Consider the following 18188-nt stretch of genomic DNA (forward strand, 5'->3'; position numbering starts at 1 on the left):
CTCTTGCATACTTAATTGCAGCATTGTGAGTTGATAACATGCAAGTGGAGCATGCGGTTCAAAGGCATATGTACATTAACGTGTACAGAAGATGGTGCTGTTGGACAACTGCATGCTGAGTTGTCGCTCCGTCAGTCGCTACAACCCGAGCAACTGAGCTGGATTTTCTGTAGTAACCAATTGTTGGAGCGCCTGAAACATCATGTTCAACAATGTGCGGATGGCCTACGTCGTCAGTCATCATCAATATGTCACCTTGACATTTTTAACACAGTTTGTCTTTCTTGGCAAACAGTGGGCACGTTCATATTACAACCAGATATTACAGATGTTAACAATGACTTGCTGTTTATGCCGGTGTAGCCCACACACCGTATGTGCACAGTGGCGACTGACGGGGTTCATCTAAGCATGTTTTGTTGGTTTGATCCCTGATCTGCGTTCGCTTCATATTGCATTACATTTTCATACATACAATGTAATCATGACATTTCAAGACACTTGATGTTCACCAGTTGACACAGTGTGTGTAATCATTCTTACAGTAACTGCAGATACTAGAAAAAAGAAATTACATCCAAAACAAAATGTTAAAGCAAATTCATGCAAATAAAAATATCAATATGATAAATGCACATGAAGGTCAATAAGATAGTGTGCTGTGGGAGGGAACAAAACCAAATGGATGTTATACGTGGTCTCCAGTACAGCAATATCTCAAATAATATTTAAAATATTATAATATTCACATAATCCAAAGGTTCCTGTGGGAAAATCTAGGAGAGAAAACCGAATCACAATTGAAGTGTAAGATAAGTCTGTTATTGTCTTCTAAATTTAAAAACATCTTAAAATATGAGAAAACTGTTATGAAACCTAATCAAAAAATACAATTCACTCCACAAGAACCACATAATTAAGCAGAGGTGCATTCTTTTTTTATAAATGAAATTATCAAAGTCTGAAAGATCTCCTCAACTATACCTAAATAGTAAAGCAAAAATATAGACTGAAAGAACATTAAAAAAAAACATAATTAGAGCATCTGCTCATCTACAGGAGCAGAGGAGGGGCTGTATTGTCATGTTAACATCTACATGTTTACAATAACAAAAGGTCTCCTGCATATTTAAAATTTGATAACGTTTAATACACCATTAATCCATGGAGTGGAGTTGCCCTGCGGCACCCTGACTTGTAATCATGGTCAGGAAAGCGAGGGATTCCAATTTGTATCTCCACACTTTAAGAGCGGGTGACGCTGCAACTCCTCGGTTTTGGACTAGTGGTTAGTTTGTCGGACTCACTACTGAGGATCCGGGTCCGCGGCCCGGCCAGAGCAGTAAAGTTCACAACAGCAACGAAGAGAGAAACAAGCTTTGTCCAGAATCGCTCTCTGCCCCTTTAAGTGATGAAACAGCAAGTCCACCTAGAATTTATAAGCAGAATATAAACATTTAATAAATGGTTTGGTCTACTTGCGGCTGTAAAACCAGCAGAACTCATCCTACTACTGCAACTTGGACTTTCTTGAAGACGTTCCACCTCTCAGCCAAGAGGCTTCTTCAGTTGGGTTTTCCCTGTAATATTGTAATATTGACCTCACTATGTAAAGTGCCTTGAGACGATGTATGTTGTGATTTGGCGCTGTACAGATGAAATTGAATTGAACTGAATTGAATTCAGTGTTTGTGCTCTAGACTGTTTCAACGCGTTATGTTTCACAAGTATGTTTTCACTGCAAATTGTTCCATGCTTGCCAAGATTTTAAAGTTAAGCTTGGAAGTATAAGATTAATTACCTTGTTGTTTTAAAGGTTATTTATTTGTTTCTATCTTTAAATTCATGTATCCTTGAATTGATCATAAATATGTGTTGTTGTCAGGTAAAATGATTTTGCTGCAGGGGCAGATGATTTCACTTGTATTCAGTAATTTTCTCCTCAAAGTCAATGTTTTTCAATTTTATCTTCCCTATTTCGCAGTGTTCACCGTTTGTTACGAGGGTCATTAGAGTCGTCGGAGTCCCCCTTGGTCCACACAGTTGCTGTTGTCACAAGAGGCTAAGTTTTGAAGTCTCCTGGGAAGAGATGAAAGAAACCACAATGTAGATGGGAGGAAGAAAGATGGTTTGTCAGACCTCAACTTTGACAGTGATGGCTTGCTTCACTCCTCTTTCAAACCATCCCTGTCCAAACAATCTGTATCTACAAAGGAGTCTCCCTTGTCCTTTTAATGTGGGTACACATCTGAAACCTGCCCTGAAGAGGAGGCTGTCCCGTGTTAATCCATGGGGGTTTGTTTAGTGGTTGTTGTGTTTAGTCTTTCTACATTTAAAAAGGAATAAGGACACTCCTTTGTCGATACAGTCGAAGATATGGTGGATAAATATTTGACCTGGATGAATGAGAACCTTATGCCCTAGGCATAAGTGAACTAAGCGGCTGCTTAGGGGCCACCAGGGGGGCCCCCAAGAGCACTTGAAATGTCCCACATGAAAGCTTGATTTTTAAATTTTTTATTTAGTTATAGACATGTAATATTTTGTCAATGGCAATCATACAAAAATGTAATGTTATGTTGACGGGCTGGCAAGCTAATACTGGTTTAATCAATTTCCGCTGCCTCCGTCAGAGGTCACGTTCATGCTCATGCATGCGCAATGTAAGGATAGGCACGATACAACCACAGTCAGTCAGACAGTCGATGGTATTTGTAGTTGATTGTCGTTCTGCACTTGTCGCAATTTTTTAAAAACCAAAAGCAATTAAAATGGTTCACTTGTTTACGATTATTGCATTGTCTGCTGGTTTATTTTGATACTTTTCAGCAAACCAAGTTCAGTATGCCACTCAGTACTGTATCACTTTGAACATTAAAGTGCTAACAGACCACTATTGTGAGTTGGCTACTTTTAAGATGAAAAACCATAGAAGCATAAAGGCTGACATTGGTATAATGTGAGCAACACAGCTACAACTAATAGAGTCAATAATGGATGTGTTAGATTTCCAGAAGGTGTGCAATCGATCAAGCAATGACAATAGTATTAGTGGCTCGGGGGGGGGCCCAAATCAAATTCTGCTTGGGGCCCGATATAGACTGGGGCCGGCTCTGCTCCCCAGACATAACAGTTTACACTCATAAAGATCTCATTATAGTGTAAACATTTATGGGTACAAATGTGTAAATTTGAATGTAGTTCACCAGTTAATATGTGTTCGTAAATAGTGAGGTAAAGTGATATTATCTATGATATATTGCTCACAAAATGTAAATATCCTACAGTTATTGGTGACAGCTGTGATGAGCAGTGCAAAATGATACGGAATAGTTTAAAATGTTTTAACAGCTTTGCAAACATGAACAGTGGTTGTGTCACGAACATGATTTCTGGATATCTTGTGCCACAGCAAATGGGGTAAATAGAAATGTGAAGATGTTAGGGAAAGTAAAATAAACTCTTGCTCTCCAAGTGAATGCTAATGTTTCTTTGTCTCTGTATAGTGTGTAAACATGTCCTAGTTTGCTAACAAGATAATGCGTGGTTATTATCAATTTTATGAAAAAAGTCAAAATAGGTAAAAACAAATTGTGGCATGAGCAAAGGTTTGGGCAAATTCTGCTCAGGGCCCCATGTAGACTGGGGCCGGTGTGGTGCCAGAAAGTGATCGTCCGCCAGAAACTGATTTCCATCCTTTTTGGCAGGTTATATATAATATATTGTGTTCGATGGGTTGTGTGGCCCATATAAAGATATTTCAACAGGTGAAAAAAATGGCATGGGTTATAATCTATGACAGAGAAGGTAAAATAATGCAGTTATAAGGATAATTGCAATAATTTCTTTATTTTATAACATAACCCTTTACCAAATATCATCATGTTAATAACAGTGTGGCTATATTAGACATACAAAAGCATACAAACTGTAAAAACAATAGGATTGTATTTGCCGTTATGAGAGTTGGACCCAGATAAAATCAGTTGCTGGCGGACGATCACTTTACTCTCGGTTCTTATTAAAGTCAAACTAGTCAGACACAAACGGGAGTGTTGATGAAGGAGAAAAACTTGGACTTCTCGATTAACAATTCCATTTTATTGAACAAGCATTTAATCCACAAATGCAGATATCAAAAAGGGAAACCCCACTTTAATGGACGGAAGAATGATCTAATTTCATTCACAAAGCCCCTTCGATATATAACGAACAGAAAATGCCCTGACACTTTTCTGCCTTGCTCTAACGGAATAAGACTCTCATATTTGATCTTTTATGTTTCGTCTGGTTTTTAATTTTTTTTTTATGTTTACTACAAACTGCATCGACACGAGATTCGTTATGTACAGCTGAACATGCGCCTTCATTGTTTGTATTTGAACTTTGTACCATAACAAAAGAAAAACAGAAGAAAAAAGAAAGAATTCACCAGTCGGACACGGGGCGGGACCTTCGGAGGCGTCAGCCAATCAGCAGCACGTCCGCCTCAACAGGACGATTGACGCCGAACTGCAAACTGAGCGGGCAGAGGAGTGACTCCTGAGTTCAGTTTACCCCCCCCCCCCACCCCCCTCCCCCCTCTGTGGGATCGAGCCCCACTCCGCAGGTGAGTGGAGTACAGGAACACAGCTCCCCCGAGGACCGACATGAAGCTGCCGGACGAGCGCCTCTGGCCGCTGTTCGCGCGCCGCTGGCGGCCGACCGTCACCTACTGGAGCGCGTTCTTCAGCTTCGGCCTGTGCATCGCCTTCCTGGGGCCCACCATCCTGGACCTGCGCTGCCAGACCCAGTCCACCCTGCAGCAGATCACCTGGGTCTTCTTCTCGCAGCAGTTCTTCCTGCTGCTGGGCAGCAGCGCGGGGGGGCTCTTCAAGAGAACGTGAGTCCGATCAGTGCCGCGCCGGGGGGGGGGCGGGGGGGCTCAGGTTGGACATGACATCTCACAGGTCACATCTGAAGGAATCAGCCAAACAACACTTAATGATGTATTCTATACAGGCTGCTCAATTCCACCTCAGTTAACACCTGGACATTTTTTTTTAAAGATGAAAATTGTAAGGTGTTGGTCCCCAGGCCCCTTATCTGCTCAAAAAGACATTTTTAAGCATCTGTTTTTCTTTCTCTCTGTCGCTCTTTCTTTTGAGCTTTTGTGTGATACTGTCATCTTTGTCAAAAATGCAAGCCCAGTGTGCGGCCAGAACGGATGACTGACTTCAGTATTTCCCCGCATATTGCATTTTGATCAAGTTGTGAGAAGAGGAAATTATTCATATTATATTTATTGTATGTATATTATTGGTGTGTGGGTGAACACGAGTAGGGCGACAAATAACCAACGTAACTTTCTTTTCAGCCTTCGCTTCTGTGAACGTACACGGCTGCAGCATTCAGTCGATAATCAGTCTCTCAGGATAGAAAGTCAATGGGAACTATTTTGACATTTAATTTGTCATTTCATGTAATGTTTCAAGCGAAAATGCTGGATTGTTTATTGCAGCAGCAGGTCTAGGTCTCAACGGCGTTATGAAGAAATGTGTTTATGCGGGAAAATTACCGAATTTGGACAAATTAGTTACATTACAATCTGTTCACATGTTGGCAATAAAAAAGGCAATTGTAAACTGCTCCACATTCTTACTTATAATTCAGTGTTAGAGTATATTCTTCCCTGTGCTTACATTTCTGTGTTTTATTCAAATAAATGATATGTACATATTTGTTAGGTTCAATTTGTGCCGGCTCATGTTCCACATTAGACCAAACCTGTGTGCCCTCGTGTCGTTCAACCTCTAAAAAAAGCCTCACACTGTGTTCGTGTCGCTGCCGTTCGGGGACATCAAGGCCACGTCCTCGCTAATATTTCTGTGAACTTAATCTAATTTCACCAATTTCATCTGAACTGATTTCGCGGCGACAGTCCGGCCTTTTGAGACGGAAGAATGAAAGCAACGCTTAAGATACATGATGTAGCCGGAGCATTTCAGTCACCACGTCATTGAGACGTTCCCCCGGCGAACAGTTGGACGGAATTCTGAATTTGACTGGCAAATGTGTGACATTCGGAGTGCACACGGTTGTCCCGGCTGGAGTGGATGGAGACATGACTTGAGCCAGATCGGCGGTCGGATCATGTGATTTTTGACACGTTAGCAAGCACTGCTAAAAAACAAAGGGGTTCACACACTCTTCATATAAACTCCCGGCTTAAATATTAGTGCATACTAACTAAAGTATGGAAATCGTCCTTGAGAGGGAGAACTTTCCTTTGCCCTCTTTGAAATTGGCTTACATTATATTAAATGTTACGCAACATTACATGAATAACATGACCGCTCATTATGTTCATATGTTTACAGTAATTTTTCATCCTTTATTATATTCCGTTCTATTAGAAAGGCCTTCATCACATGCGGAACAGTATCTTGAACAAACTAAGAGTGTATGTAGGACAAGGTTAGCGGGAGAGTGGAAAAAGTTGGCAAGAGAGAATGGGGAAATACGAGGTGAAGATAAAGTGGCGGTTCGTGATAAACCTGGTGGGTAAATAAAAGTGAGAGGATTGGCAGAGCATCAAGGTGACTTTACTGCAACAACAAGAACGAGGTCTGCAAGGTAAATGAGAACATGGCTTGTAGGTAAAGGTTTAGAATATGTTCAATGTAGATTCATTTAAATAGTAAAATGCAGATTCTTTGTTTCAAACTAAATTTCAACGTAAATGTAATGCTCTGGGTGTTTGTGTCGTCTTCTCCAGACTCCTGTCCTCCCTGTCAGCTCTCTTGTCCTGCACCCTCATCATCTCGCTGGTGTTTGCCGTCATACCGCTATGTCACCACGTGGTCCTGTTGTCCGTCGCCATGGCATTCGCGGGTCAGGCCATGGGGGTGATTGACACCATCGCCAACCTGCAGCTGGTGAGGCTGTACCAGAAGGACTCGGCCGTCTTCCTGCAGGTGGGGGGACGGGGGGGCGTGCGGGGCTTTGGATGTCTGTGTTCGTGTCTGTTCTGAACTTTGAGTTCAAGAGGAAACCGCTGAACATGTGGATGTGAAAGTACATGAGGGCCATTACAAAAGCTTTCACAGTACAATAAGATATTAGTACGGCGGCCTTGAGAGCAACAAAACCGAAGTGTTTACCAGGGGACACTTAAAAGTGATGCACCCGTCTGGACACGCTTGTTGTTGCCACGGATTTTGACTCACAGCGCTAAAGGTCCTCTTTCTGTCAGTGGTGTTGGAAAATGAGATAAAAAGTAAGTGTTTTTGATTTATTTTAACATTGTGATTGGATGTGATCCAGACGTGTGCATCTTTGAGATGGCTTTTAGCAATGAAAAGTGCTCTATAAATGTTTATTACTACTATTATTATTATTATTATTATTATTATTATTATCAATTTTAAGTGTCCTCTGGAAACACTTCCAGAATCGCCACAGCAAATGGGGTAAATAGGAACGTGAAGATGTTGGGTGGAAAGTAAAAACAAACTGTTGGTCTCCAAGTGAACGCTCATGTTTCTTTGTCACTAGTGTGTAAACATGTCATAGGTTGCCAACACATTCCTGCGTGGTTATTTTCAATTTCATGAGCAAAGAAAAATAGGTAAGAACTAGTTGTGGCATGGGCAAAGGTTTGGGCACCCTTCTAAGTCAGTACTTGGTTCTTTGTCCACGTCTCTTCCCAGGCCTTGCATTTCTTCATCGGCCTTGGCGCACTGGTGAGCCCCCTGGTGGCCGATCCTTTCCTGGCAGATGGCAGCTGTGTTCTTTCGGCCAACTGGACCGCCAACTCATCCTCTTCGCCGGACCTGCAACATCTGCGCAGCAGCCTCTCCGGACATGCAACAGCGCTGCACAACACCTCCCAGTACCCTCTTTACACTGAGGGTGTCGTCATCACCAAGGTGTCCTATGCTTTTTGGATCATGGCTCTTATCAATGTGAGTTCATGACACTTCTACATGAGTTGTATGAATGATGTTGACAATGAAATATGTACAATGCACACCTCTGTATTTGATTCTTTTTAATATATTGGCTCAAAAAAATATTGGCTCAAAAAAAAGTGAAAAATGCATTCGTTACCATGGTTGGGATTGAAATGAAAACAATAATATGGGCTATGAAACTTGCTTAGCTCTTGTCCAGTTATATTTATCCACATTACCAACGCGTGACATGAGTTGAAAATGCTTCATAGGCAACGGTAACTTGTGTGCCTTCACTGTCATATTCATACCGTTCTTCTTCTTCTTCTACTTTGGATTGAATCGTTTATGTTCGTACTTGGCGCCTCACGTTAAATATCGCTGCCACAATATATTGTGGGGTGTCTATTCCTCCTTTCCTTTCGCATAGGAAGGTCCAGTGTACCCTATGCTAAAGGAGCTAGGAAAGAAGGCATTGAAGCACCTTGCCTAAGCATTTAAAGGATCCGAACAGCTCTTATCATGGCTGCCGATGAAAGACATCCGGGGGATTTCCCGCAAAATTGTCGTCAAAATTGACAATTCGACCGCATGGCAGGTTTAGTTGCGTGTTTCGCTTAAGAGTACAGATAATGCAATCCTATGAAAGGCCACTTGGTGAACATAGGAGTCTCTTCTACTGAGCAAAGTGAAATTGTTTTTGTTGTTTTACAAGTGAGGTTATAATTGTTAGTTTTAGTTCCTTTTTTTAATTTGCAAAGTGTTTCCAAATCAACCTCCTGAGTGAAGGCTCATTTCAACTGAAACTATGAAAACATGACCCAATTTGTTTGTAGGGCGGCCATTTTATAAAAAAAAAATCAAGTTTGAATGAATTTGAAGAAACATATAAAGTCACTTTGGATAAAAAGTGTCTGCCAAATGATAACATGTAATGGAAATGCTTTTGTAGAGATATGTGTAAAAATCTTTGCAAAGGCTGCTACGCGTAATGTCCCACATCTATTTATTTTTTTTGCTGAATAGTACCACAGGTGATCACAGACAAAATAATCCATCCATCTATGTTGATAAATCAAATTATTTGACCTTTGTTTCACAAATGTTGTAGTTTGTTTGCACTTTTACTGGGGGAAGTTTGACCTCTGTTTCCTGATTTATTCTACATTTAAGCATTATTTTAGAATGATTGTTCAAATTTATTTTAACACAGCTCAAAATAAGCTCTTCCACACACCATTAATGTCCCCAATGACCCCCCCACCTCTTTTTTTTTTTCGAGCCTGGATCGTGGGACTTTTAATAACATCTGTTTCTCTGATCTTGGGGTTCTCTAAGACGAGTTAAGGGTTAAAGATTATGAGATATAAAGTGGAGCCAGACCATGTAGTGATTTAAAAGGGATCAGAATTTTTTGAACTGTATTCTGTAGCGGACGGTGTGCCAGTGTAGTTCTGCGAGTACTGGAGTGATGCGTTCTCTCTGTCGAGTGTTTGAAAGAAGTCTTGCTGCTGCGTTCTACCGACTGTACCAACTGTAAATGGGCAACTGCTGCCTCTCCCAGAGCCACATTGCTTGCATGGCCACGAAAGAGCAAGCGATTTCTGATAATCAGTTTTCATGTGGTCCACCATCTGCTCTTACTGAAAACTTTTAAAGCTCAGCATGTTTGCAACTTGGGATGTGGGGTGATGAAAAAGAGCCGATAGTACAGTCAAACAAATGCAGTTGTTGTCATTGTGAAATTTAAAATTTATAAGCTGGCGATGCTAATGTCATCTTGGACCTCTAGGCCAACATGAAAAAAATAGCCCTCAAACGCACTGACTCAACTTATTTCTTGTTAGCCTTTGCAGGAAGACATTTTTTAATAGCTCATAATTCTATCATTTACCTATCCCATGACCAGACTTGCCATGCAGTGTTAAACAATATCATATCCAAATGATCTTAATGGAATTAAATTCAAACACTCTTGTTGCTCTGACAATTGTGTTTATTCAGTTCTGTTCTAAGAATCAGTGCCTTTTTTTTGGATGACTATGAGCCATGCTATTGCCCCTCAGATGAAACTAAAAGCTTTGAGTGTTTTTCTTTTTGAAATGGATCTTTTCCGAGCAGAAGGCGAACAGGATCAGCTGACAGGATGCGTTGACTGTTAGGTTAGTTAACAAATGTCTGTGTGTGTTTTACCAGCTCCCTGTGCCAGCAGCAGTGCTCACACTGATGTACCACGAGAGATTTCTGCCTTGCTTTGACAACAGTCCACGTCTGCTGGACAAGGACTCGCAGTGCAGCACGAGCGCCGTCAGGGACGGTAGCCAAGGTAATGTGTGTGTGATTGTGTGTTTGTGACCAAACTATTCAAATGAAGTGGCAAATGTCTTAGTGTCCCTTTCCTTCAAGGACACCTGAGTGGGTGTTGCTGCTGTAACCCTGCCAAACTCCGGGATCGCCCTGCTACTTTCTTCATCCTTCATGCCCTAGGCGGAGCCATCCTCTTCCTCACCGATGGGATCATTGTGAGACTTCTGCACTACACACACGAGCTCCAGGCAATGTCAGGAGAATCGGGTCCAGAAATTGTCCAAAGTGGCCCCTTTCGCACACACAGCACACAACAGGCGATGTCAGTTCCCTTCTCACCTGCTGGTTCGGGTGCAGAGTCGTACATGCCGTCGACATGGTGCAAAATGTATGGTGCTCGTTGTCTCTCCACTTAAACATTTTCATTGTCATATCTGTGTAAATGACCCTTCTTTCTTCCAATTTTGTGCGAGACACATAAAAGAAACATAATCAACACACCCACTTGCTGTAAATTCTTAAGACAATGACCGTGTACTGCCCTAGTCACTCAAGGGCATTATATTGTCTTTGCATCAGGGAGCTGCCAGAGTAATGTCCATCCAATGTCCATTACAACTGTTTCAGACATTTGCATTCTCCCAACTGCTTTGGGTAATGTCTAGATAAGTTTGAGGTTGCAGTGAATGTGTGAAAGCAAATTTGATGTCAGTCTTAAAGACCTTTGCTCTGTGCTAACCTCCGTCTATGGTTCTTGGCATGCAGGGCTCATACGCTGGTTTCGTGTACACCTACGCTGTCTCCCCTCCTCTGCTGATGGGTCATAAGACTGCTGGCTGTCTGGACAGTATATTTTGGGCCTCCATCACAGCAGGAAGATTGGCCTTCATCTACCTGTCCTACAGATACACTGCACCCAGGCTACTCACCATCAGTCTGGTATGGAAAACACATTGAATAGACAAATCCACCTTAAAGGGAAAAGACTACTTTGAATTACAGTTCAGTGTGAAAATAGATGAATAGGTAAACATCAAACATAGCTATACAACTAAATATTTGCGCTGGTTAATACACAGAAAAAAGAGAGATTGCATTACTGAGAGGGGGTTACTGTACATGTATGTATACAAACAGCAGGCTCCGAAGCCCAGATTCAACTGCTTTGTCATCCTCAGCAGTCTAAAGCCCCGATCATAATTGGTCTTGGGTTATCCACACACAGGTCAAGTTCTATGGCTACATGCACAGTAATATCAATTTAGTTTTAGTGTGGATCAGTTTTGCTACAATTATGCCTGGCCTCCACACTAATCCAGAGTATTTGAACCCCTAAAACAGCTATTTTTGTAAATTCTCCTGGCCTTGTTTTAGTTTGAAAAATCCAGAGTAATGTTATAGTCTTGAACACTTTATTTAGGAAACAATGACAAGAACATCCGCAGTCAGTTGCTAATGGGGCGTTATCAATCACAACTCAAAGACCTGGAAATAAAATATGTATAACAAATTACTAGTTTTGCCAACACTTCGTCCTCATCATCAGTCCAAGCAAAACATTTCCTAGCCTTATATATAACCTTGAATATTCTGCTTAAAATCAAATCTGTATCTAAATTCATGGCTGCCCTTTGCTACGAACACTCCTTTATCAACAACCTCAAGAACGTAGTGTTCCATCCATACATCCATTATCCATTATTATACTGCTTTATCCATTAAGGGTCATGGGGGGGGGCGGAGCCAATCCCAGCTGACATTGGGCGAGAGGCGGAATTCTTTACTACCTGTAGTCAAGACGAGATGTAAATAATGTCCTGCTCTTCACTCAAGGCTTCAGTCCCCACACAATATGAAAGTGCCTTTAAACAGAAAGTTATGCCGTCCTTACACCTAACGACTTTCAAGGGATTTCACTGTTGTAGACACATTTCCATTGTCTGTATAAAATCATGAGAGTTCTGTGACTAATGACAAATTGTCTTTAGATGTGAGAGGGTGTTTAAAAGTCTTTTCAGTGTCTTCTCAAAATTGTCTAGTGTATGGGAGGCATTAGACTGAAGATCTAAAGGTCCCTGGTTCGATTTTATAAGTATTTAATGTCAGGGGTAAGGTATGGTAATGTTCCACTAGCCCCTTTATGATTCGTAAAGGATTACTAAAACTTTAGCTTATTTGCACCACGTAGGCTCCGTAATTGCTCTTTTGAGAGTCAAATAGCTGATTTAAGAGCACATTGGACTGAAGATCGAAAGGTCCCTGATTCCTTGCTTGGTCTGGCTAGCAGATTATCAGTGTTTTATGGACGTATTACCAACGGGGCATCAACGTCAGGGTGAATATATGTTAAGGTTGTACCAACCCCACTATGTTTGCTGAAATGATTGCTAAAAACTGTAGGCATTTTGCATCACTAAGCCTCCGTAGTTCAAGTTTACAGGGCCGAAATAGCTCAGTTGGGAGAGCGTTAGACTGAAGATCTAAAGGTCCCTGGTTCGATCCCGGGTTTCGGCAGCTGACGAGCTGTCCTTTAATGATGATGACTAATAATAATGTGGGAACTTTGTCGGAGTGTCACTTGTCTTCATGGGCTCACTTTGGACCCCAGTCTGGTTAAGGTGGCAATGCAGCGTTCTATGCTACCTGTAGTCAAGACAAGAGGTTAGTAAAGTCATTGTCAAGGCTTCAGCCCCCACTCACTATAAAAATGCCTACAACTTTCATAGTGAGTTGGGGGCTGAAGCTATTTGTTGCTTTTGGGCACATAGAGGTGTTCTTTTCATGACTCTTCAATGTCAGGTGTAAGGTATGGTAATGTTCCACTAGCCCTTTTATGATTCGTAAAGGATTACTACAACTTTATCTTATTTGCACCAGGTAGCCTCCGTAATTGCTCTTTCGAGAATCAAATAGCTGATTTCAGAGGGCATTGGACTGACGATCGAAAGGTCCTTGGTTCAATCCTGGGTTTCGGCAGCTGACGAGCTGTCCTTTAATGATGATGACTAATAATAATGTGGGAACTTTGTCGGAGTGTCACTTGTTGTCATGGGCTCACTTTGGACCCCAGTCTGGTTAAGGTGGCAATGCAGCATTCTATGCTACCTGTAGTCAAGACAAGAGGTTAGTAAAGTCATTGTCAAGGCTTCAGCCCCCACTCACTATGAAAGTGCCTACAACTTTCATAGTGAGTTGAGGGCTGAAGCTATTTGTTGCTTTTGGGCACATAGAGGTGTTCTTTTCATGACTCTTCAATGTCAGGTGTAAGGTATGGTAATGTTCCACTAGCCCTTTTATGATTCGTAAAGGATTACTACAACTTTAGCTTATTTGCACCAGGTAGCCTCCGTAATTGCTCTTTGGAGGGTCAAATAGCTGATTTAAGAGCGCATTGGACTGAAGATCGAAAGGTCCCTGATTCCTTGCTTGGTCTGGCCAGCAGATTATCAGTGTTTTATGGACGTATTACCAACGGGGCATCAACGTCAGGGGGAATGTATGTTAAGGTTGCACCAACCCCACCATGTTTGCTGAAATGATTGCTGAAAACTGAAGGCATTTTGCATGGCGTAGCCTCCGTAGTTCAAGTTTACAGTGCCGAAATAGCTCAGTTGGGAGAGCGTTAGACTGAAGATCTAAAGGTCCCTGATTCCTTGCTTGGTTTGGCTAGCAGATTATCAGTGTTTTTATGGACATATTACCAACTGGGCATCAACGTCAGGGTGAATGTATGTTAGGTTGCACCAACCCCACCATGTTTGCTGAAATGATTGCTAAAAACTGTAGGCATTTTGCATCGCGTAGCCTCCGTAGTTCAAGTTTACAGGGCCGAAATAGCTCAGTTGGGAGAGCGTCAGACTGAAGATCTAAAGGTCCCTGGTTCGATCCCGGGTTTCGGCAGCTGACGAGCTGTCCTTTAATGATGATGACTAATAATAATGTGGGAACTTTGTCGGAGTGTCACTTGTCTTCATGGGCTCACTTTGGACCCCAGTCTGGTTAAGGTGGCAATGCAGCGTTCTATGCTACCTGTAGTCAAGACAAGAGGTTAGTAAAGTCATTGTCAAGGCTTCAGCCCCCACTCACTATAAAAATGCCTACAACTTTCATAGTGAGTTGAGGGCTGAAGCTATTTGTTGCTTTTGGGCACATAGAGGTGTTCTTTTCATGACTCTTCAATGTCAGGTGTAAGGTATGGTAATGTTCCACTAGCCCTTTTATGATTCGTAAAGGATTACTACAACTTTAGCTTATTTGCACCAGGTAGCCTCCGTAATTGCTCTTTCGAGAATCAAATAGCTGATTTCAGAGGGCATTGGACTGACGATCGAAAGGTCCCTGGTTCGATCCCGGGTTTCGGCAGCTGACGAGCTGTCCTTTAATGATGATGACTAATAATAATGTGGGAACTTTGTCGGAGTGTCACTTGTTTTCATGGGCTCACTTTGGACCCCAGTCTGGTTAAGGTGGCAATGCAGCGTTCTATGCTACCTGTAGTCAAGACAAGAGGTTAGTAAAGTCATTCTCAAGGCTTCAGCCCCCACTCACTATGAAAGTGCCTACAACTTTCATAGTGAGTGGGGGCTGAAGCTATTTGTTGCTTTTGGGCACATAGAGGTGTTCTTTTCATGACTCTTCAATGTCAGGTGTAAGGTATGGTAATGTTCCACTAGCCCTTTTATGATTCGTAAAGGATTACTACAACTTTAGCTTATTTGCACCAGGTAGCCTCCGTAATTGCTCTTTGGAGGGTCAAATAGCTGATTTAAGAGCGCATTGGACTGAAGATCGAAAGGTCCCTGATTCCTTGCTTGGTCTGGCCAGCAGATTATCAGTGTTTTATGGACGTATTACCAACGGGGCATCAACGTCAGGGGGAATGTATGTTAAGGTTGCACCAACCCCACCATGTTTGCTGAAATGATTGCTGAAAACTGAAGGCATTTTGCATGGCGTAGCCTCCGTAGTTCAAGTTTACAGTGCCGAAATAGCTCAGTTGGGAGAGCGTTAGACTGAAGATCTAAAGGTCCCTGATTCCTTGCTTGGTTTGGCCAGCAGATTATCAGTGTTTTATGGACGTATTACCAACTGGGCATCAACGTCAGGGTGAATGTATGTTAGGTTGCACCAACCCCACCATGTTTGCTGAAATGATTGCTAAAAACTTTAGGCATTTTGGATTTGTTAGCCTCCGTAGTTCAAGTTTACAGGGCCGAAATAGCTCAGTTGGGAGAGCGTTAGACTGAAGATCTAAAGGTCCCTGGTTCGATCCCGGGTTTCGGCAGCTGACGAGCTGTCCTTTAACGATGATGACTAATAATAATGTGGGAACTTTGTCGGAGGGTCACTTGTCTTCATGGGCTCACTTTGGACCCCAGTCTGGTTAAGGTGGCAATGCAGCGTTCTATGCTACCTGTAGTCAAGACAAGAGGTTAGTAAAGTCATTGTCAAGGCTTCAGCCCCCACTCACTATAAAAATGCCTACAACTTTCATAGTGAGTTGGGGGCTGAAGCTATTTGTTGCTTTTGGGCACATAGAGGTGTTCTTTTCATGACTCTTCAATGTCAGGTGTAAGGTATGGTAATGTTCCACTAGCCCTTTTATGATTCGTAAAGGATTACTACAACTTTATCTTATTTGCACCAGGTAGCCTCCGTAATTGCTCTTTCGAGAATCAAATAGCTGATTTCAGAGGGCATTGGACTGACGATCGAAAGGTCCTTGGTTCAATCCTGGGTTTCGGCAGCTGACGAGCTGTCCTTTAATGATGATGACTAATAATAATGTGGGAACTTTGTCGGAGTGTCACTTGTCTTCATGGGCTCACTTTGGACCCCAGTCTGGTTAAGGTGGAAACGCAGCGTTCTATGCTACCTGTAGTCAAGACAAGAGGTTAGTAAAGTCATTGTCAAGGCTTCAGCCCCCACTCACTATAAAAATGCCTACAACTTTCATAGTGAGTTGAGGGCTGAAGCTATTTGTTGCTTTTGGGCACATAGAGGTGTTCTTTTCATGACTCTTCAATGTCAGGTGTAAGGTATGGTAATGTTCCACTAGCCCTTTTATGATTCGTAAAGGATTACTAAAACTTTAGCTTATTTGCACCACGTAGCCTCCGTAATTGCTCTTTCGAGAGTTAAATAGCTGATTTAAGAGCGCATTGGACTGAAGATCTAAATGTCCCTGATTCCTTGCTTGGTCTAGCTAGCAGATTATCAGTGTTTTTATGGACATATTACCGACTGGGCATCAACGTCAGGGTGAATGTATGTTAGGTTGCACCAACCCCACCATGTTTGCTGAAATGATTGCTAAAAACTGTAGGCATTTTGCATCGGTTATCCTCCGTAGTTCAAGTTTACAGGGCCGAAATAGCTCAGTTGGGAGAGCGTTAGACTGAAGATCTAAAGGTCCCTGGTTCGATCTAAAGGTCCCTGGTTCGATCCCGGGTTTCGGCAGCTGACGAGCTGTCCTCTAATGATGATGACTAATAATAATGTGGGAACTTTGTCGGAGTGTCACTTGTCTTCATGGGCTCACTTTGGACCCCAGTCTGGTTAAGGTGGCAATGCAGCGTTCTATGCTACGTGTAGTCAAGACAAGAGGTTAGTAAAGTCATTGTCAAGGCTTCAGCCCCCACTCACTATGAAAGTGCCTACAACTTTCATAGTGAGTGGGGGCTGAAGCTATTTGTTGCTTTTGGGCACATAGAGGTGTTCTTTTCATGACTCTTCAATGTCAGGTGTAAGGTATGGTAATGTTCCACTAGCCCTTTTATGATTCGTAAAGGATTACTAAAACTTTAGCTTATTTGCACCACGTAGCCTCCGTAATTGCTCTTTGGAGGGTCAAATAGCTGATTTAAGAGTGCATTGGACTGAAGATCGAAAGGTCCCTGATTCCTTGCTTGGTCTGGCCAGCAGATTATCAGTGTTTTATGGACATATTACCAACGGGGCATCAACGTCAGGGGGAATGTATGTTAAGGTTGCACCAACCCCACCATGTTTGCTGAAATGATTGCTGAAAACTGAAGGCATTTTGCATGGCGTAGCCTCCGTAGTTCAAGTTTACAGGGCCGAAATAGCTCAGTTGGGAGAGCGTTAGACTGAAGATCTAAAGGTCCCTGATTCCTTGCTTGGTTTGGCTAGCAGATTATCAGTGTTTTTATGGACATATTACCAACTGGGCATCAACGTCAGGGTGAATGTATGTTAGGTTGCACCAACCCCACCATGTTTGCTGAAATGATTGCTAAAAACTGTAGGCATTTTGCATCGGTTAGCCTCCGTAGTTCAAGTTTACAGGGCCGAAATAGCTCAGTTGGGAGACCGTTAGACTGAAGATCTAAAGGTCCGTGGTTTGATCTAAAGGTCCCTGGTTCGATCCCGGGTTTCGGCAGCTGACGAGCTGTCCTTTAATGATGATGACTAATAATAATGTGGGAACTTTGTCGGAGTGTCACTTGTCTTCATGGGCTCACTTTGGACCCCAGTCTGGTTAAGGTGGCAATGCAGCGTTCTATGCTACCTGTAGTCAAGACAAGAGGTTAGTAAAGTCATTGTCAAGGCTTCAGCCCCCACTCACTATAAAAATGCCTACAACTTTCATAGTGAGTTGGGGGCTGAAGCTATTTGTTGCTTTTGGGCACATAGAGGTGTTCTTTTCATGACTCTTCAATGTCAGGTGTAAGGTATGGTAATGTTCCACTAGCCCTTTTATGATTCGTAAAGGATTACTAAAACTTTAGCTTATTTGCACCAGGTAGCCTCCGTAATTGCTCTTTGGAGGGTCAAATAGCTGATTTAAGCGCATTGGACTGAAGATCGAAAGGTCCCTGATTCCTTGCTTGGTCTGGCTAGCAGATTATCAGTGTTTTTATGGACATATTACCAACTGGGCATCAACGTCAGGGTGAATGTATGTTAGGTTGCACCAACCCCACC

At 42.3% G+C, this 18188-nt stretch overlaps 1 protein-coding gene and 5 non-coding genes across 6 annotated transcripts in view; all 6 read left to right on the forward strand.

The window, feature by feature from the left end:
- The first annotated feature begins 4587 nt into the window (after nt 1-4587).
- The window catches only part of mfsd4aa (major facilitator superfamily domain containing 4Aa), a 46389-nt gene continuing 32788 nt past the window's right edge, over nt 4588-18188 (forward strand). The window contains exons 1-6 of the mRNA XM_035632822.2: nt 4588-4882; nt 6758-6956; nt 7692-7946; nt 10131-10260; nt 10341-10456; nt 11007-11180. Coding sequence (XP_035488715.2) covers nt 4650-4882; nt 6758-6956; nt 7692-7946; nt 10131-10260; nt 10341-10456; nt 11007-11180 — 1107 coding nt within the window. The 5' untranslated portion in view covers nt 4588-4649. The remainder of the gene's footprint in view (nt 4883-6757; nt 6957-7691; nt 7947-10130; nt 10261-10340; nt 10457-11006; nt 11181-18188) is intronic.
- On the forward strand, nt 12683-12755 carry trnaf-gaa. Its single transcript has one exon. It is a non-coding gene; the product is annotated as a tRNA-Phe (tRNA).
- trnaf-gaa lies at nt 14069-14141 on the forward strand. The gene has a single exon. It is a non-coding gene; the product is annotated as a tRNA-Phe (tRNA).
- trnaf-gaa lies at nt 15453-15525 on the forward strand. Its single transcript has one exon. It is a non-coding gene; the product is annotated as a tRNA-Phe (tRNA).
- Nucleotides 16608-16700, forward strand: trnaf-gaa. Its single transcript has 2 exons — nt 16608-16644; nt 16665-16700. It is a non-coding gene; the product is annotated as a tRNA-Phe (tRNA).
- Nucleotides 17551-17643, forward strand: trnaf-gaa. Its single transcript has 2 exons — nt 17551-17587; nt 17608-17643. It is a non-coding gene; the product is annotated as a tRNA-Phe (tRNA).

The sequence above is a fragment of the Scophthalmus maximus genome, chromosome 6 (assembly GCF_022379125.1).
Source record: "Scophthalmus maximus strain ysfricsl-2021 chromosome 6, ASM2237912v1, whole genome shotgun sequence".
Lineage (NCBI taxonomy): Eukaryota > Metazoa > Chordata > Actinopteri > Pleuronectiformes > Scophthalmidae > Scophthalmus > Scophthalmus maximus.